The sequence below is a fragment of the Mytilus edulis genome, chromosome 6 (assembly GCF_963676685.1).
Source record: "Mytilus edulis chromosome 6, xbMytEdul2.2, whole genome shotgun sequence".
Classification (NCBI taxonomy): Eukaryota; Metazoa; Mollusca; class Bivalvia; order Mytilida; family Mytilidae; genus Mytilus; species Mytilus edulis.
Window position 1 is genome coordinate 46,104,280 of NC_092349.1, and position 19,740 is coordinate 46,124,019.

The following is a 19,740-nucleotide window of genomic DNA, read 5'->3' on the forward strand; positions in this document are numbered from 1 at the left end:
ACGTGATTTTAAAATACACTGCGCGATCATTACAAAGCATTATTTTTACATGTATAACAATTTAAAAACTACAGCAGTCAACAATGGTCAAGACGAGGCTCACCGACTGATCTATTCTTTGTATAGAAGACTCTACTATATAAACCAGTCAAAAAGATTACATCATTGTTTTAGATAAAAGAAATTTGCAGTTACATATCAGAAACCATTTTGATTTTGAGTAGAAAGGAGGCGTATACTTTCACATATTATGGAGTTAATTATAATTATTTAATCAGAATTCATTAGGAAAATGTAAAACAGGATTCCATATATATACAGCAGGTAACTCATTATAAGCTATCACGCGTATATCGATATTTAGTAGTGTTTTCAACAGTTAACCGGTTAACGACCGAATACCGAATACCAAAAACGCTAACCGGTTAACCGGACTTTTTGTAACTTTAGTAGATTTGATATAAATTTATATTGAAATCATCAAACAGTTATGATCAGTTATGTTTTATTTAAAAATTGTTATCGTGGTAATTAATTCGACAGATCAATTGTCCAGTATATTGATTGCTATCTTCCCGATTGTCCCACTTTTTGAAATTACAGGTAAAAAAGTAATGACATTTTGTGTGACAATCGGGAACATGTTTGTGGGACAATTGGGAATATTAAATGTGGGACAATTGGGAATTGTTTTGATAGTGATTATCCGATCATAATGAGTAGCATATATTACAGGTTACTAATCAGTGTAAATTATAAAATATTCAAAAATAAAACGAACAAATAATATTAACATATTTTAGTCTTAGATGCATATTTTTTTTTAAATACATGTAGTTATTATTGGCTCTGAACTAGCTGTCAGTAATTTTTTGAATAATCTCATATCTGTATTTAGTGTCTTTGTTGTTGGGATGTATGATTAGTCGACCACGTTCACTCTGTATCTTTTTTTATATGCATTTCTGTTTGTGTCCATTGATGAGATGTGCCGTTTTCAACTGATTTTTATAGTTAATTCTTATGTTGTACTGTTAAAACACTGTCCTGGATTATTTGGAGGGTTGGCGCCACTTTCTGTATGTTCCTGTCCTAAGCTGTGTAACATATTTGTTTTTCGTTCATTGTTTGGTACTTAAGTTAGGTCGTTAGTTTTTCTCTTTTGAATTGTTTTACAATTTTTTTAAACGGTGCCTTTCAAACTGAAAATTCTCTGTCATTTGGTCTCTAGTGGAGAGTTGTTTCATTGGCAATCATACCACATTTTCTAATTTTTTATGGACGTCTTTATATAGTTGGTGATGAGTATCGTTGAATGCACTTTACGGCAAAGACCGCACCTGTAGCCAGGAGGGGCGCGGAAAACCAATAAGAACTGTTACAGTCGAAGTTCTGTTTGAATTGTGACTTGAGTATGGTTGTCTCGCGAGTCCATGTAACATCCCACCGCCCCTTTCTTTTGAAATTCCTGGCTACGGGCAGTAGGAATGTTGGTAAAACAATCTCTAATAATGATTTTGGGAAAGGAAAGGCAGATCTGGTAAAAAATCTAGACAGTAGCTTTGTTATCAATAAAGAAAAGTGTTGGTTCAGGTGAATCTGACATTGGGTGTAAGCAGTCTTCAATAGTGTCGAGAAAGTTGTATGTATTTGCAATGACTTCCCTAGAGTAAAGTTAGTTAGTGGAAAAGAATGTAAATAAGTTTATACCTTTTTAAATTGCATGCATTATATCTATTTATATTTATAAGGGGCTTTTATCAGTAATGATTTAAAAAACTTTCTTTTATACTTTTATAAAATTAATATTTTATACTTTTATAAAATTAATATTTTATACTGTTTTAAAATGAATATTTTATACTTTTAAAAACTTAATATTTAATACTTTTATAAAATTGATATTTAATGTGAAAAAAATAAATTTTGTTTATTTAGCAAAACAAACCACAGTTACTATGTTTATATAACAATATTTTAGTTCATAAAATAATGTGGGACAATCAGAACTTTTCATGTGATTGTTGATCCAATACTGTGTAAACCTACATCTAAATGTGCAACCTCCGTTGTGCAAGACTTTAAAAGTCTTACTTTAAACGAAATACTAACTCAAAAATTGTGAAATGCAAATCGATGTGAATGTACTCAATGTATACGTGATAGTACGAGTAACATGCTTAACGAAACAAGCAAACAAAGCAAAGAAAAAGGTCGTAAGGTGATCTATAGTTGTTAATTTCTGTGTCATTTTGGTCTCTTGTGGAGAATTGTCTCATTGACAATCATACCACACTTTCTTTCTTATAATTAATCATTTCAAGCTGAAACACTCCACATTATTTTCGGAGACAACAAGAGAAAAGAAAAGAATAATTGGTTTTAGACATCATTCAATTCTACGAGATCAAGAAGTTTTATTTTTTATTTTTCAATCTGAAGTTGGTACAAACGCTATAGTTGTTACGGTGTAATTGATTATTAAAAGTCAAACTTCACCAGAAATCCTAACAAGCAAGCTTTATAATGCCAAAGAACAAACTTCCATTCTAAAAGCGTAAATTTATGACTTGGATGTCATGAAAGGTCGTTAAATTGAAACTCATACCACATCTTATATCTTTGTGTAGGGTACTATTGATAAGGCTTTGAAAAACCAACTTAAACTACCGGTTAACCGGTTAATCGGTTGAACGATTATCCGAGTAACCGGTTAGGCAAAAGTGTACGATTTGACAACACTAATATTTAGATGTATCGTTTCTCCTCTAATATGCGAAGCAGAACATGTTGACTATATAACCTTTGTTCCTCTATTAATAAGCGTTCGATTAAGGTTTAAGGTACAGCCCGTAACAGAGTAGTGATCGAATTCGCGTTTCTTTACCGTCAGAATAAGTTACGTTATCGACAAACTTATTTCAGAAGTGACATAATTTAATTTTCTTCATCGACAAAATACTTCATGTCCAACGTGTAAGTTTTCATTGTTTAAGTCGAAGTTTTTTTAACACTGTAAAACATTTTTTATAATCAACCTCTGTCATTGGCATTTTCATTTTAACGGTATAAAGGATCAAATACGGGATCTCCGAAATTTCATTTGTTACGAGGAAATCATTATTCAATCGAACATATGTCTTTGTTCATGACAAATATTATAAAATACAAAGGAGTTGAAATGATCAAATCAGTGGCAGATCCAGAGGGGGGCGTAGAGGGCGTACGCCCCCTCCCCCTTTTGCTTGGACTTTTTTTTGTTTTTTTTGTAAAAGTTTAATGATTAATCAGACTAGACGACGTGAACTTTGCCATTTCCCATGTATTTATTTTATGTGCCAATTCTTTACTTATAAAGATATTTTTCGCTGGTGTATACTAACTGAAAGTCATGTGATTCACTATGGTGGAGTTGACCAGTGCGTCGAAAAATCGTCACTCAGTAATTTTAAAATTTAAACTACTGTCACAAAATTTGCTTAGGCTGAGCATGACAATCTTAACACCTTCAAGGCGACACAGGATTGAACAAGAACATATTGACTTCTATTTCATTAGTCCACAAAACAGCAATATTATTTACCTACGAAAACATGTTCAACTCGTAACGCCCCATGATCGGCATCCTATTTTGAAATAACAGCTGAATAATGATCCCCAGTAATTTCTAGATAGATTTAAATTCTAAGGTACGAACTATTTGATTTGAGGAGGCAGTCTGAGATATTTGAGAGATAAAAAATTGCATCAAACAAAAATTCTGGCCGTATCTGGATTGAAAACAATAATCTTGTCCATTCATTTGCTATTAGAAACGAATATCCAACAGAATTATTTAGCATTAAATGAACATGATAGATAAACACGGGCGTATTTTTTTGGCCGGGGTTGGCATGTCTGACCGGAATGTCTGTTTCGCCGAACTGATATATTGAATACTTTTTTCAAGACCAGACTACAACCTTAACAGACTTAATGTCTACATTTTTCGACCGTCATTTATCTATTCGTTGTCCGATGATTTCAGACTCATTCGTAGCTTTTGGTTAATTTGGAATCCCTCACATCCCTTAATTTTGTTGGGTGAAACATATCAGCCAAACATTTGGATAAATATTGCTTGTTTGTCTTTTTTAGCTCGTGTCCGTAGTATTGTAAATTTTATCGAATAGCCCGACGTATATCTTGTTTACAACAAGAAATTTGTGAGGTTATAATAACTTAACTTACAGCAAACCAGCGAGAATTTTCCAGGTCTTTTTTTACTGAAAAGTCCCACATCAAATTTATCGGTAAATAGCTTGAAGTCCGTACTATCATTTAATGATAGACAATTAATAGGGAGAATACAGCATTTAAAATGTCCAACCGTTACACCTTTCAGGAACTACAAAATATACATGCTCCACGCCAGGAATCGTTTTAAAAGTGCATATTACACTTATTTCATGTTTTTTTAGCCAAAAAAAGTTCCAAAATTTTTTTCGGCAAATTTAAAAACTTCGCCCCCTTTCCAAAATCCTGGATCCGACCCTGGCAAGCGCAGTTTTCCGGACGATTTTCAATTGTACACTGATAAAAACTGTCAGGTCCTGGCCATGGTATATTTGGGAGAAATGTTTTTTACTGCTTTTACTAAACAAAAATATTCTCTGTGCGAAGAAATAGTTTTGCTCGTTATTTTGTCATATTAAAATAATTTGGCATGTGAAACGGACGAAGACATATTCTAACAGAAGTACAAATACCAGCCCTCCCTTTTGTGTACTATAGTAGATGAAAAAAGAAACATACATACAAGGCCAAATCGTTATAATAAATATGCATAGGAATAATGGAATACTTGAATTGCAATAATACATAAATTAAGACTGATTTGTGCATCAGAAAAGTATATAATTTAACAAGAAAATAGATATAGTTTAGCATATAGTCATATTTAAATTGAAAGATCAAAAATAATGTCATACAATTGGGAAACCTCCAAGTCAAATAGACAAAATGATCTTTCTGCTTTAAAATGAATTATTAATAAGGAAACATTTTTTTCTCAGAATATGATCACGATTCGTTGATAGAAAGTCATTGAATTTTCATTTCAATATATTGAAGTATTTTTAAGATGCTTGGGTAGCAATTTGAATAGAGAGAACATAATTTTATTAATAAAACATCTTCATTCTATACATTTATTGCCAAAGGGTAGCTTGTTTGAATCTAACCTACTTTACACAGTTCTCAAACGAGAGCTTACTTTGGAAGTATATTTATATTCGGTTATAGGGTTTATTTTTTTTTTCTTAGGTATATTAACCTCAATTTACTCAATTTTCTTTGTAATATATAAACTAGTAGTAACATGGATATCGTTTTTAGGGGCCTTTACAGTTTGTTGTTCAGTATGAGCCAATGCTCCGTGTTGAAGACCGTACTTTGGCCTATGATGGTTTACTTTTACGAATAGTGACTTAGATGGAGAGTTTTCTTATTGGCACTCATACCACATCTTCTTATATTATTCTGCTCATTATTAGTCAATGATATGATATAATTATTCAAGCATTTTACTTTGCAATGACTACAAAGGTGATAAATTTTAATCTATACAGCCTCCTCCATTAATAACTACTGTTTCTTTGAATCTTAAAAATAAGAAATAAGATAAAACAAATGTTTGCGTTATAACGCTATAACGCAAAGGTTTGTGTAAAAGGTTTGCGTTATAACAAAGGTTTGCGTTGTAACGCAAAGGTTTGCGTTATATCGCAAAGGTTTGTGTAAAAGGTTTGCGTTATAACGCAAACATAGGAAGAAAAATTTAAAAAAAAAAATGTGTGGCGCTATAATACGCTTCCGTACTATCAAGACGTCCTTCCATAAATCTTTTTTTTGTTGTTCTGACTTTGAAGAAATGATTACTTTTCGTCCAATCGAAATGGTGCATGGACATATTTTGTTTCATATTATTAGAATTATTTTCAGTAAACTTGATTACCGACACATGAAAGTTTGTCAGCATTGTCAATCTTTTTAATGTTAAAGTACCAATAGTTCGGTCACTACTCAATTAAGTTTGTCGATGACGTAACTAATTTTGACGGTAAAGAAACATCAATTCGATCACTTCTCTGTTACGGGGGTTCATTCCCTCTATTCCCACTTTTTATAAATCTGGTAAGAAAAGGTAAAATTTCATGTGGGAATAGAAGGAAAACTTGTGCAAACAAAGGATTATACTGTACAAACATTTTTTAATCAACTGTTAATTGACCAGTGTTTTTTTTTTATTAGAACAGGTAATAAGTTATTTTTGCATCAGTATGATTTTTTTTTTTAAACAAAATAAATAATGAAGTAAAGTTAACAGTTAACAGTTTTCACCCATTATTTTATATCTTTGATTATTGGTCCAAGTAATTATATTTTAAAGTATACTTTTATTCCACATCTTAAGCCAACAGGAATCACCAAAAGCATTAAATTATCGTTTATTTAAAGTTACTTTGGAGTTTGGGAAATATTTATTTTGGATGACCGGCAGATATCCTTATTTCTTAAATTTGGAACTTTGAACATGAAATCTCCAATAGAAACTGGAAGATGGCAAAACATAGAAAGAGAAAACAGAAAATGTGTATTGTGTAATTCAGATGCCATTGGTGATGAATACAATTACATTTTTAATTGTTCAGCTTTCGATAATTGTAGAAAACAATGTATTGCATTTTACAATAGAAATAGAACAAACACATTGAAGTTTTATGACTTAACGAATTCCCCAAAATGTACAGAACTGAACTAACTTTGTAAACTTATTAAGGAGATCAATAACAATTGTGAATGCCTCTATCTACTTTCGTACATTATTTATTTATGTAATTGTATGGAAATATGTATAATTATCTCTATACCTTTCTGTAATTTGGTTTGTGAGAATAAAGATATATATATATATAAGATTATACTTGGTTACAATATTATATATATCATGATTTATTAGTAAAGCAGACAATTTTTTAAAGTTACAAATTCAAAAATTTAAAAATAAATCTGACTCCAATCTATTTATCATAATTTTTCTTTATTTTTATGTACAAATTCAAAAGATTAAAAACAAATCTAACTCCAATCTATTTATCATAATTTTTCTCTATTTTTAAGTATTTATTTGATGAAAAAAGAAACATATTACAAATAAACAAGGTATTATCCTCGAGGCCCAAAACATAACAAATAGATAATAAGGTTTTGGCAGTATTTGGCCACAGCTTTATCTTGAATAAAATATAACATATATGATATATAATATGTATTTAAATTGGCAATCTTGCTCTGAAATATATTTATCAATGTCTGTATTTAATATATATGTAAATTATAATGTGGCTACCGCAAATTATGGCAAACCACTAATATAAATATATTTAAGTAATATGTCTGGTACGAGAAGTTGACTGATGAGCCCTGGTAATCAGAGGCTATCATTACTGTTCACTGAATATATGAATGTTAAATCCAGCGCAGCGAAATGTGCCAAATGTGCTCTGCCAATGTCCACTTTTACATCTACATTGTGTTCACTAGTTGTCTCCTACTCTCCCATCTCAGTACCATTAGCAGAATTAAGCTGAAATATAAACTTAAAAGCAGTATCTGGTTTCTTACTTCCATTCAGAACAAATACACATGTAACACAAAATTAATTTACATTGGGAGGGTGGTGGGTTTTTTAAGAAGATTATTTTCTCGTCCAATTTTCGTCTGCTGCAATCTTGCCGACGTATTTCGAAAAGACCAAAGCGAGGTTGCGATCAAACTAATAAACACAAATGTTAAATACCCAACAGTGAACCACCACCTGCCCAAATTAAAATCTTCGAGTTTGTACCCAATGGATAACGGGCTTTAAAATTGTAGATTTTAAATCCTTTTATCCTCGAGGCCCAAAACATAACAAATAGATAATAAGGTTTTGGCAGTATTTGGCCACAGCTTTATCTTGAATAAAATATAACATATATGATATATAATATGTATTTAAATTGGCAATCTTGCTCTGAAATATATTTATCAATGTCTGTATTTAATATATATGTAAATTATAATGTGGCTACCGCAAATTATGGCAAACCACTAATATAAATATATTTAAGTAATATGTCTGGTACGAGAAGTTGACTGATGAGCCCTGGTAATCAGAGGCTATCATTACTGTTCACTGAATATATGAATGTTAAATCCAGCGCAGCGAAATGTGCCAAATTGTCCGATAAGATCAGGGTAACAACTTGATCTGATTGGACAACCGCCACTGAAAAGAGGGGGTGTAGCTGCGCGAAGCTGTGCCAAATACAATTTAATATATTAACTTTCAAGTTACTTCCTAGTAACTTACTTGAAACGTCAGATATAAAATGTTAACATAACAGTTGTATCTATTTACAGTCGGGGAAGGTTAAATTAATGCCAAGATTCCTGATGATCATTTCTAATCCTCCCTGGAGGGTATTCAAAAAAATGTTATTTCCCAAAGACGTCAAATGCACTCCATCTTTCATTAAGAATAATTCATTAGCCTTTATATCAGGGTAACGGAGGTAACAACCATCTGTTTTGGTTAAAAATGATGCTATAGAGGTATTAACCCTCAATTCTACATTTTTCCATGGCATTAATATTGTCAGAGTAACGCCAACTTGATCTCGGAATAATTTGAGACCAGACAAAAACTGTGTCCAACATCAGTTGACGCATCCAACTGAACTGTTTCCTTATTAGTTCACAAAGAGTTTTTGAACTTTTTTCCCCTATATCATTGCCTCCAATATGTAAAACTAATATAGTTGGCGGATCTTCATATTTTAACATGGTTCTTATTTGTTGTTTCATGTCCAGCACTTAACCTCCACATTTTCCCTGCCACCAAATATTTACTCCCATCCTCTGCAGCCCCAAGTTTACCCCTCCCGGTCTTCCTCTGGCTTCCCCAAAGGCATGCTTAATAATCGAGGATCCAACGATCCAAACTGTAGCATGTCCTGCAATTCTTAGAAAGCAATTATTACTTGCTTATATTGATGCAGGACATACCATTTATTTACATAATACAATATTATTTAAATGCCAGCTCAAGACTGCATTACAAAATAAGCAAATATAGAAACATATTTACACAAATAAATGTACATATATGATGTTCAGGCATTTAAATCCTAATGTAACGCAAAAAGGCCTGTGACTTCCAACGTCCCATTTCTTTAATTTGTTCATCAGAAATACCTTCTAATGCACATGTAGTTGCCATGCCAATTCTAAAGGAATGGGACTTAAATCCATTGTTTTCTATACCAATTACTGACAGAGACCTTTTTAATAATGCTGAAAACTGGTATCTTGTAAGGGGGGATCCATCAAAATGACAAAATAAAGGTCCCAGATAAGGTGGGCGAACTTTAATAAAATTAGCCATTATTTGTACTGGACATACATTTTTGTTTTTCTGCTTAGAAATAACGATTGTTGTTCCAGAACCAAACTGATCAGTTTTAGATGACGTCAATAAAACCTCTAATCTTGCATCACAAAGCTTTATATTTTCAAATTTTACAGTATGCATCTGCTTATTTTTACAATCAACTGTTATTTCACCTACTCTCATAAAACCATGAAAGGCTAGCGAAAATGAAGCCATAAACAGTTTTGTCTCATACCCGTTTTTGCAAATCACCGCCAGTGACCTCAATAATTTTTCCAATATATCTCTCGTTATGGGTAATCTAGTGTCCTTTTGATTTGGGCCCCCCAACCTTTTTATTCCTTCAATCAATTTTCTGACAACAAATTTCTGTGTATTGTCTTCTAAATTGTTGATTTTATTAAAGTAACTTAAGCCTGAAATATAGCCAGATACTGTTGAGTGGGACAATTTCTTTCTAAACATATAAACAATGAATGATGTCAAGTCATCAAGCGGAATAGGCCAGACATCAGAAAAACCATGATTTTCTCTGAATTTAACAAATATGTCCATGCTATGCAAATATGCTTTCTGTGTACTGGGTGCTAATGAATTTATAAGTAAATGATTCATTTCAGTTCTGAAATCATCGACAGGAATTCTTGTGGGATTGCTGCTGGAGAACTGTCTGCATTCGGGACCAAGTCCATAAAACGTTGTTCCTGAAATCGAGAAAGAGCATCTGCGATTGCATTATGCTCACCCTCAATATGTTGTGCCCTAAATTGTATGTTATTGTTCATAGTGAGAAAAACTAGTTGTCTTATCAATATCATAACTCTCTTTGATTTTGATGTTCTTTTGTTCACAATGCTTACTAATGCCTGATTATCTATTCTCAACAGAATCTTTTTATTTCTAAATGAACGACCCCATATCATGAACGACAGCACGATGGGAATAAGCTCCAAACATGTTATATCCAATAAAATGCTAGTATCAGCCCAACTACTTGGCCACTGGTATTGTACCCAGTGACCTTGAAAATAAGCTCCACAACCTAATAAAACATTACCTGCACTATCAGTGAATAATTCCAGACTTTCATTAGTCGACCAAAATCTATCAGGAAAATAACACTGACCATTGAATTGATCTAGAAAATTTAGCCAAACTCTAGCATCTGCTTTGACCTCTGAATTCAATCTGACAGTATAATAAGGCTTTCCATTCTTAACTGAAGCTATCAAATCGTAAAAACGACGAATAAAAGCACGGGCTGATATAATAGCCCTTGAACAAAATGCCATTAAACCAGTAATTGATTCAAGTTCCTTCAGTGCCATTTTCTTTTTCGACAAGACCTGATCAAGCATAAATTTAAGTTTATCCAGTTTTTCAGGGGGGATTCTAACCAACATAAGTACTGTGTCAATTTCAAGGCCTAAAAATGTGATACATGTGGTAGGACCTACTGTTTTATTCTCTGCTAGTGGAACACCTAGCTGACTACATACTTCATTAAAAGTGTCCATCAAAATGGTACAATTATCCGTTGAACTTTCACCAGCAAAGAAAAAGTCATCCAAATAGTGGTCTAAAGTCTCAATGCCAGCTTTCAATGCAACTGTTTTATGCAAAAAAGTGGCAAATTTTTCAAAGAGGGCACATGATATAGAACAGCCTTCAGGCAGACATTTATTAATATAATATTTCCCATCAAAGAAAATTCCCAGAAGGTCAAAATCAGCTGGGTGAACCAATAAAATTCTAAAGGCCTGACTAATGTCCATTTTTGCGCAAAGCACGTTATTTCCTAATTCAGAGATCATCCCAACCACTTTATCAAAAGAAGAATACTTTACTTTACAAATTTCTGGATCAATGAAATCATTCACACTCCAGTTTAGAGGATATGACAAGTGAGTTATAAGACGCCATCCACCGTCATTTTTTGAAACTACCCCAATAGGAGATATTCTTAAAGTTGAAATTGGTATTTTTGAAAAGGGGCCCAACATTCTACCAAGATGCACTTCTTTTTGTAATTTTAAATTCGTTTCAGTTTTGTGAACTTCTGCCGAAATGAGATTGCTTGCAAAACTCGAGATCCTTGGACCAGTATAGTTTAATCTAAACCCCTCTATAAATCCCAATAATAACATTGCTGCATCAGTTTTGTTTTCATAATTTGACAGTAATTCTCTTAAAGATTTAATTTTGACTGGGGTTTTGCCTTTGTCCCATAAATGCTCCAGGAGAACGGAATCTTGTGTTATTTTGCATTTGCCTAGGTGCAAAGGGTTGAAAATTAGATGCTGTTTTTTGTGGTGCTTGAGGCCGGGCTGATCTGAATCTCTGAACAATCCCAGGTGACTGAGGATTATTAGAGTTAGTCACTTTGCTATTAGTGCAATATATAACCGGATGTACCCCACTGCATTTTAAACAAGCATGTTTGTATGTGCAATATTGTTGGGTGCACGTCCCATTATAATTATATGCATAGCATTTAAGAAAATTGTTTGTTGGTTTTTGTGCAATATTGAACTCTGGCCCATTAATTGGACCTGCTGGTTGCATATACAATAACCATAGCTCAGTGTCTATGACAGACCAGGATCCAGCAGGCTCCTGTGATCTACGTAGTCTAAACTGTTCATCATACAATTTCCATCCTAAACCTGCATAGCGTTTAGCCCCTAACCTGACAGTTTGCATATACTTCAACAGTTCTTGGAACTGAGATGTATGTATAGTACAATAAATACTGATATATATTAAAAAGGCATCCGTCCATATACCTATTGTGTTAATTCTTGTATCCTGTTGCTTAGGTTGTAATATAATCTGTCCCTGATTAAATGTAAGTGTTTGATTCACTCCTGTTATGTTTTGTGAATTATTTAACAAACTGCCCATATCTACATATTCCCCATTTATTACTTTTTGTTTGACATTTTGCGATACGTTTCGCGCTATGTCATCTGACGCCTTAACCGTTTCAATAGGTAAGGTATAACCTGTGTTAATTAGGGGTTGGTGTAATGTTGTATTACCTGGAGCAGGGTAAATTGTTTCTGCTGGCAGTGTTGCTGGGATCATTATTGGACTGTGTGGTAGTACATTAGTTGTCACTGTGTTTGAGCCGAGCTGTACAGGTGGTGTTCCACTTGTTCTAGGTAATCTATCTGCAATTTTAGCAGTCGCCTCTTCCTGTTGCTGTTTCGACTTCTTTGCAGCAGCCGCTGCGCCTCCATTATTTGCCCTGCTTGTCGGCACCCTTTTTCTGCCGGACCTCCTATACATGATCTGAAACTTAAAGTGTATGTGTTATCTTCATTCAAATACATGTGCTTTACCTTATATATATATATAAAATAATAAAAGTGAATATCCAAAAACATACGTATTTCACAAATCTCTCTCCGATTATATGCCTATAGTTTGCTCTTTCGTGTTATTCTCAGGATATATAAACTAAGAATCAATTACTACTTACTAAAATGATTGTTTTGCCATTTGTGCAAATCCGAAACATACGAGTTTATCAAAGCCGGTTCCGGTTTTTATGCCCACCGTTAACCGGAAGTTTGTCATTACAAGTTTGTCAATAAATAGAGTCGAAACACTCAACTTTTTGCTCATTTTTGTCCTGTATTTAGATGAACTAAGTTATCGACTGCATCAATTTATATGCTGACAATAAGCTATTTCAAAATTTCATTGTGAAAATATTTGGTTGATTTGAAAACCCCTTATATCACTAAAGTACGGCAATAACAGTTATAAATTCCTTCACATTTTCAAATTGCATAAAAATATAATGTCTAACACAATCTTGGTTTGATTTATTTTTTTTTTTGGCTGTGACCGTTTACTTAAATTCGACATTCATTTGCACATTAAATTTTTGTATGTTTTTAAATGTCGTTTTTAACTAAAATTTCAAGACATCGGGATTAAATCGATATCAATCCGTCTTTATCGTATATCAAAATAAACTTATAGCCCTTTATCAAACCTATTTCAGGTGTTATTTCAACTTTTTTAAGAAGATTATTTTCTCGTCCAATTTTCGTCTGCTGCAATCTTGCCGACGTATTTCGAAAAGATATTTCGAAAAGACCAAAGCGAGGTTGCGATCAAACTAATAAACACAAATGTTAAATACCCAACAGTGAACCACCACCTGCCCAAATTAAAATCTTCGAGTTTGTACCCAATGGATAACGGGCTTTAAAATTGTAGATTTTAAATCCTTTTATACCTAAACAGTGTACCAAATATGTTGTGCTTTAAAAAAAAATACAGGTAAATCTTAAGTGAAATTCTAATTAACCCTGATTGTTATAAAAACAAATTATTTATCAAAACATCTATTGTTATTTGCAAGTGGGAATAGAAGGAATAGTATTTTTAAAAAGTGGGAATAGGAGGAAGACACCGTTACGGGCTGTATATCGGTAATTAGGGGCTGAAGGGTCACTCAGAGGAATATGACGTATTTAAATAGGGGTCGTGCTCCATAGCTTATTTTGAATAATTGAATGAACTGCTGCGATCGATCAACCCTTAATTAAAGAGAATTGTATATACCATTTGAAAGCTTATCGATAGAGGACTACATGATTATAAAAAATATAAGCCGCATTGACCATTAAAGGGGTTAATGAGGACCTTAATGCCAAAATACGCGTGAAAATGAAGTAAAATATTTAGGGGCTGACGGGTCGCAGCAGTTCATACTTTTTATTAAAAAAAAGCTATGTCTTTATGTTCACGCGTATTTCGATATTTAGGTCCATCGTTGCTCCTTTAATATGCATTGTGGAACATGTTGACTATATAACTTATTTTTGCCTTGAATCTTGAATCTTGTAATCAGGGGCTGAAGGGTCGAAACATTCTATTCCATTATTCAAAATTGGCTATTTCTTCCTTTTTACGCGTATTTTGGCATTTGTAAGTCCTCGGTTAGCCGTCGATTGATCATTGCGGCACAATCAACATGTATCTATAATCAAAAGATGAAGAATAGCATAAATGTCGTGTAAATAATAAAAAAGACAACGTACAGTATTTTAATTTTTATATACACACATACATGTTTCGATAGTCAGGTCGTCCATACATTTAACCAAGTATTTCATGTTAAAAATAGTACAGAAAACCAACTAGTTTATCCCCCGAAACTAAATAAATAAATGAAGTAAAAAAATTCAGAGTGCGGTTTCATTTCTTCCCCTTGAATTAATTTGAATATTTAGATAATTCCAAAAATGACGAATTCAAAAATACGGGATAAAGTTTCATTGTAGTTTTTTTTTTTTTAATTTCATTTCATTATTCACTTTCCAACCGGAATATTGAAATGTAATCTATTTTATTATTCATCACTTAAAGTTGAATAGGGTATAATGAAATATTCAGTATTGAATTTTGAATAAAAAAAAAATAATTTAAGATTGACGAAATTCAGCGCGGTTACTTATACAGTTGTGTACAAGAGAGCATTTTGTTAAAAATAATATTCATGTTCAACTTCTTGGGTTTCAGTGGTTTACTTAAGGCTTCTTTGTGGCTATCGATCAAAGATGTCATTATATCTGCCATATAAAGTATATAAAGACAGGATTTAGATTGATCTTAGGAATATCCAGCGACATTAAAACGGTGTAAGCATGTTCTTTAAAAACGCCATAATTAGTCGTAGAAATGGATAGCAAAATAAAGAAGTATATTTTAGGATGAAAATGCTGTAATTAAGCGGTTGTCGTTTGTTGCTGTGTATCATATTTGGTTTTCGGTCATTATGTCAGACCGTTATATTTTTTTCGGTTAAATTGTTTTACATTTGTCATTTCGGACACTTTTGTAGCTGACTATGCGGTATGGGTTTTGCAAATTGTTGAAGGTCACACGGTGACCTAAAGTCATTGGTAATTATACCTTCGCACATCTTATTTTTATACTTACCATAATAATATACATTTATTCGATTCAATTTAATGTAGAATTTATAAATAAAATACACAGAGATATCTATTAAGTATTGTCATGATAAAGATAAATTAACACATGAGATAGGTAAAATCTCTTTGTTCTTACTGTGCTATAATCTGGATAATGCACAGCAAAGGTGTGCAATAACCACCTCAGATATACGGCACATTTCAAAAGTACTCTGACCTTTAGGGGGCGGATCCTGGATTTTGACAGGTGTGTAATTCAATAAAGCGAAAAAACTACAACCGAGTGTAGCGAGACTAAAAACAATTTTTGATGATTTTATATGCTGTGTTTTCCAATCAAAGGGTGGGACTTACAATATGTTGTGTTCAACGTAAATCTCAAATGAGGGTTTCAGTCAAACCGAATAAGAATTTTTTTTTTGTAATTTCTGCCTACAAAGAAATATATTTTGGAATATCCAAATAATTAAAATCTGATTTGGATTAGTTTTGTGCTCAATGGAATCTATTACGACTATGAAAATATGTTTGCCTTTTTAGTGACTATTTTAGGATAAAATTTGATAACGATTATATTCATGGGAAAAGGGGGGGATAAGCTGCTTATCAATCAGACTATATTTGTATGCGACATGTTTTCAAAAATAAGTACAGTAGAAGAAAAAGATCGGGGAAGTTAAAGATCGAGAAGAGAAACATTTGCCGAGTTTCCAGTTTACTTAAAATTTTATTAAATTTAGGTACATCTCTCCTCGATTCATCTCCCTCTAAGCATATTATTGAGGGAAATAATGGCAATTAATCTATACTCAATAACCTTTTCAATTTTATTTTTCTCACTCATTTAAAAAAGTACATCAAACGGAACTAAAACTGTACGAGGTGATAATATACGTCAATAAGGGAGCTACCATTTGATTTTTATGTGAGGGCTATGATGAAATCTCCACCCCCATCCCCCAAATCATGATAGCTCCTTAAGGCAACAATCAACGACAACAACAAGTTAAGGACATCTATACAATAATCTTGAACAACAGATAGGTGTCTACACGATATCGTCACTAATCTATATAAATATTGAAAACTTGATAAGTTTAACAAAAACGATAAAAAAAAATCTACTGTTAAATCGCAATTCTCCAAATAATGTAACAATTAAGGAAGACGCCTAAATTCAAAAAATAAATAAAAATTCAATACTTACCAACCTTCAACTACATAAAAGCGTATTACCCCCTTTCTTTACCCTATAAAAAACTTTCATAAGAGCCGTTGATTGCGGAATATCGTCCACATATTTACAAAATGTTCACGTAAATTGATGACGTCATGTGTTAAAACAGTTATTGGCCAATCAAATCGGTATATATGATTTAATCTGCACACTCAAGATGCATGACCATTAAACACGAACTCCTACGTCGTTCGGGTTAATAAGGGTCACCTGAGCCGTGCAGATTAAACCATATATACCGACTTCCTTGGTCAAAAACTATAACATATAGCATTTTGTAATCATTGCTTTGTTTTTTCTATTCTAATTTTAGAATCGCATATCTAAAGAGATGCAGCAAACAGAACGAGAGAACTTTTTAAAGAATGCTATCACAATAGTAGATTACACCAAAGAAGCTTTTGTGTGCTTAGTTGACCGTTATATAGTCGATAAGAACTGGACATTTGAAGAGTTTATAGATAATAACCAGCACGAAATTTATCATCTATGCTATAATAGATACAGTTGTTGTAAATGTCCTTTTGGCTATATTCTCCCGAATAGACGTGTTTTACAACCTGCGCAACTAGATGTGCTTTTTGATAAATTATCAAAATTAGCAACCTGCAAAAATTCATCGGAATACTGTTGCACAAATGCAAAGAATAGCATTTCATCAACCGTTCTCGATTTATCGTTGGCACGTTGCCTGCTTACTAATTTGTGTTTGGATGTATTTTGGTACAGCTGTCTGCAATTCCAAAATCAGGATTTAAATGTGTTCCTGAACAAAAATAAACATGATTTGTACCATCTGTGGCAGCCAAATTCAAAGTGTTGTCAATGTCCGGCTGGAAAAAGGTCTTCAACTTCACAAGCTGATATTGTTCAAGCGGAATGGAATCAGATGTTCGCTATCCCAATTATACCTTGCCCATTACATAGGAAGAGAGGCGTTGTTGGATGTTCAAATGATATATGTGCTGTTTCAGCAGCATCTGGTTTAACTGTAAATCAGCTAACCCCAAGTTTACAAAAAGTGATTTTACAGCACTGTTGCCATTTAAGAAAGACTGTAGAAAAGTTAGTAGAAATAAGAAATCAGGACTATGGACATGCAACGAAAGGAAAGATGTCAAATTCTGAATATGACAAGTGTCAGGCTGAATTAAAGAGTGGAATATTGGAAATCGCTAAAGTCTGTGACAATGAAGAGGATTTTAAACAAAAACTGCAAAGTGTGCAGAAAAGAAGCTTAGATGAGACCCTCTGTCGCCAGTATCAAAATGCTCTATTAGAATTTCTAAACAGGCAAAAGGACGTAAGTACTTTTTGATTTCATAATAATCTGTTTTGTCATATAAACAAATGAAACATATTTGTGACAAGAACACACAGACACACACACACACACGTAAACTTTTTTTTTAAAAGTTTACACGTGCAGATGTATATATTCATAAAATAAATAGTAAGATAAGTAAACAATGTGAACAGTTCAATCGATTTCATCCTTTCATTGGGACTCTTCAGTATAACTGATAACTATATATACGTTACAGTGAATTTGTATAATCAGGGATTATGTAGAATCCCTGATTTTTCAGGGAATATGTAGAATCACTAAAATCATTAGTAATTATATATAATCCCTGAAAATGACCAGTGATTTTACATAATCACTGAACATTTTGATAATTATTCTACAAATTCCCTAATATCATTTCAGGGATTATGAATAATTTAAGGATCCTTTGTTTGATAAAAAAAAATGAAAATATATAAACAAATTCTCATTTTTTACTTTTATATTCGTTGCCAGATGAAATAACTTTGCTTTTAAACACAGAGAATGGTTTTAAAGATATAACCAGCACAGGGTTTCGAGATAAAGTTTAAGTCTTCAAAATTGATAATATCAAGATTCCCTTTATAGCGATAACTTTACATGTAGTGTTTTTTTTTTTTATTTTATTAAAAGCAAGCTTCAAATGGATATCCATATGTTCTATTCTTAAATCCACAGAACATGTTATATGTGGTACATGTAAAACAAATGGTGAAGAAGATTATGGAACATGTTTTTTTCGTTTTTGTTCACACAGAGACATGTTTCTGGTTCAAATGAACAAGAAATCCAAACAGAGAAATCTTACACATCTAAATGTATAGAAAAACTAAGGACTGACAATTAGAACAAAGTTTTAGAGCATTTGGTGTTATATTCTCATAGCAAAAAAGGAAAGGGAATAAAAAAAAACATAATGGTAATTGTTCAACAAAAGTCTGAAAAAGGATATTGCCTGGTAAAAAAAACATATATTGATCGAACCAGTTCGAGGTTGCTAATATCTCTTTTTTTTTACAGATGTTTTTGCTGAACACTTTATTCTGAGTCATAAAATCTGATTTGATATGTGAAGGAAAATGTTTTCTAAAATTTGGATATTGTCAATGTGGTAAAAACAGATGTGAAGCATATTATTTTAATATATTGTGTGTAACATTTTGATATATTGTGCTTAACATTTTGAAAAAGAACAAATTATCATTTTGATATTTTGTTCTTAGCATTCTACAATTTAGGTTTATATAGTGTATAATAATTGCTGTTTCAATCATAAATAATTTGACTTTTATTCATTTTCTTTATGAATAAAACTATTTCTTCATTTCAGTTATTATGTATAATCCCTGTCGTTATTTCTAGTTATTATACATAATCCCTGAAAATTTTAGTGATTATATATAATCCCTAAACTGGTCAGTGATTCTACATAATTCCTGAAAATTCCAGGGATTTTACATAATCACTGATTATACAAATTCACTGTAACATATATACGTTACAGTGAATTTGTTTAATTAGTGAATCACTGGCTTGTTAGGGATTATATATAACCAATAAGATTTTCAAGGATAGTGTATACTCACTAGAAAAAAAATAACGTAAGGGATTATAATACATAATAACGGAATAACGGAAATGAATATACAGTTTTATTTATTAAGAAAATGAATAAAAGTCAAAAAATGTATTCTATAAAATCATAATATTAAAACATCATTATAAACATCAATTGTAAAAT

The 19,740-nt window shown here is 32.3% G+C and overlaps 2 protein-coding genes across 6 annotated transcripts; one reads left to right on the plus strand and one right to left on the minus strand.

Moving 5' to 3' along the window:
• Positions 1-222: 222 nt before the first annotated feature.
• LOC139526104 (uncharacterized) lies at positions 223-18,032 on the plus strand. Its single transcript, XM_071321251.1, has 2 exons — positions 223-324; positions 16,983-18,032. Exon 2 carries the CDS (start codon positions 17,001-17,003, stop codon positions 17,985-17,987), a length of 987 nt encoding a protein of 328 aa, XP_071177352.1. The 5' UTR covers positions 223-324; positions 16,983-17,000; the 3' UTR covers positions 17,988-18,032.
• On the minus strand, positions 7,242-13,577 carry LOC139527761 (uncharacterized). Of its 5 annotated transcripts, none has more exons than XM_071323415.1 (2): positions 13,482-13,577; positions 7,242-12,775 (listed from the first exon to the last, which is right to left on the minus strand). In XM_071323415.1, exon 2 carries the CDS (start codon positions 11,620-11,622, stop codon positions 10,087-10,089), a length of 1,536 nt encoding a protein of 511 aa, XP_071179516.1. In that variant the 5' UTR covers positions 11,623-12,775; positions 13,482-13,577; the 3' UTR covers positions 7,242-10,086. The 5 variants fall into 4 exon arrangements, with proteins under 5 accessions (XP_071179516.1, XP_071179518.1, XP_071179520.1 ...); XM_071323419.1 differs by having other exon boundaries at positions 7,242-9,038; positions 12,517-13,571; XM_071323418.1 differs by having other exon boundaries at positions 7,242-12,769; positions 13,482-13,564.
• Positions 18,033-19,740: the final 1,708 nt, after the last annotated feature.

What these genes read in the sequence shown, in the direction of transcription:
- LOC139527761 (XM_071323415.1), bottom strand. Translation starts at nt 11,622, where the DNA reads ATGTTATTATTGGGATTTATAGAGGGGTTTAGATTAAACTATACTGGT.
- LOC139526104 (XM_071321251.1), top strand. Translation starts at nt 17,001, where the DNA reads ATGCAGCAAACAGAACGAGAGAACTTTTTAAAGAATGCTATCACAATA.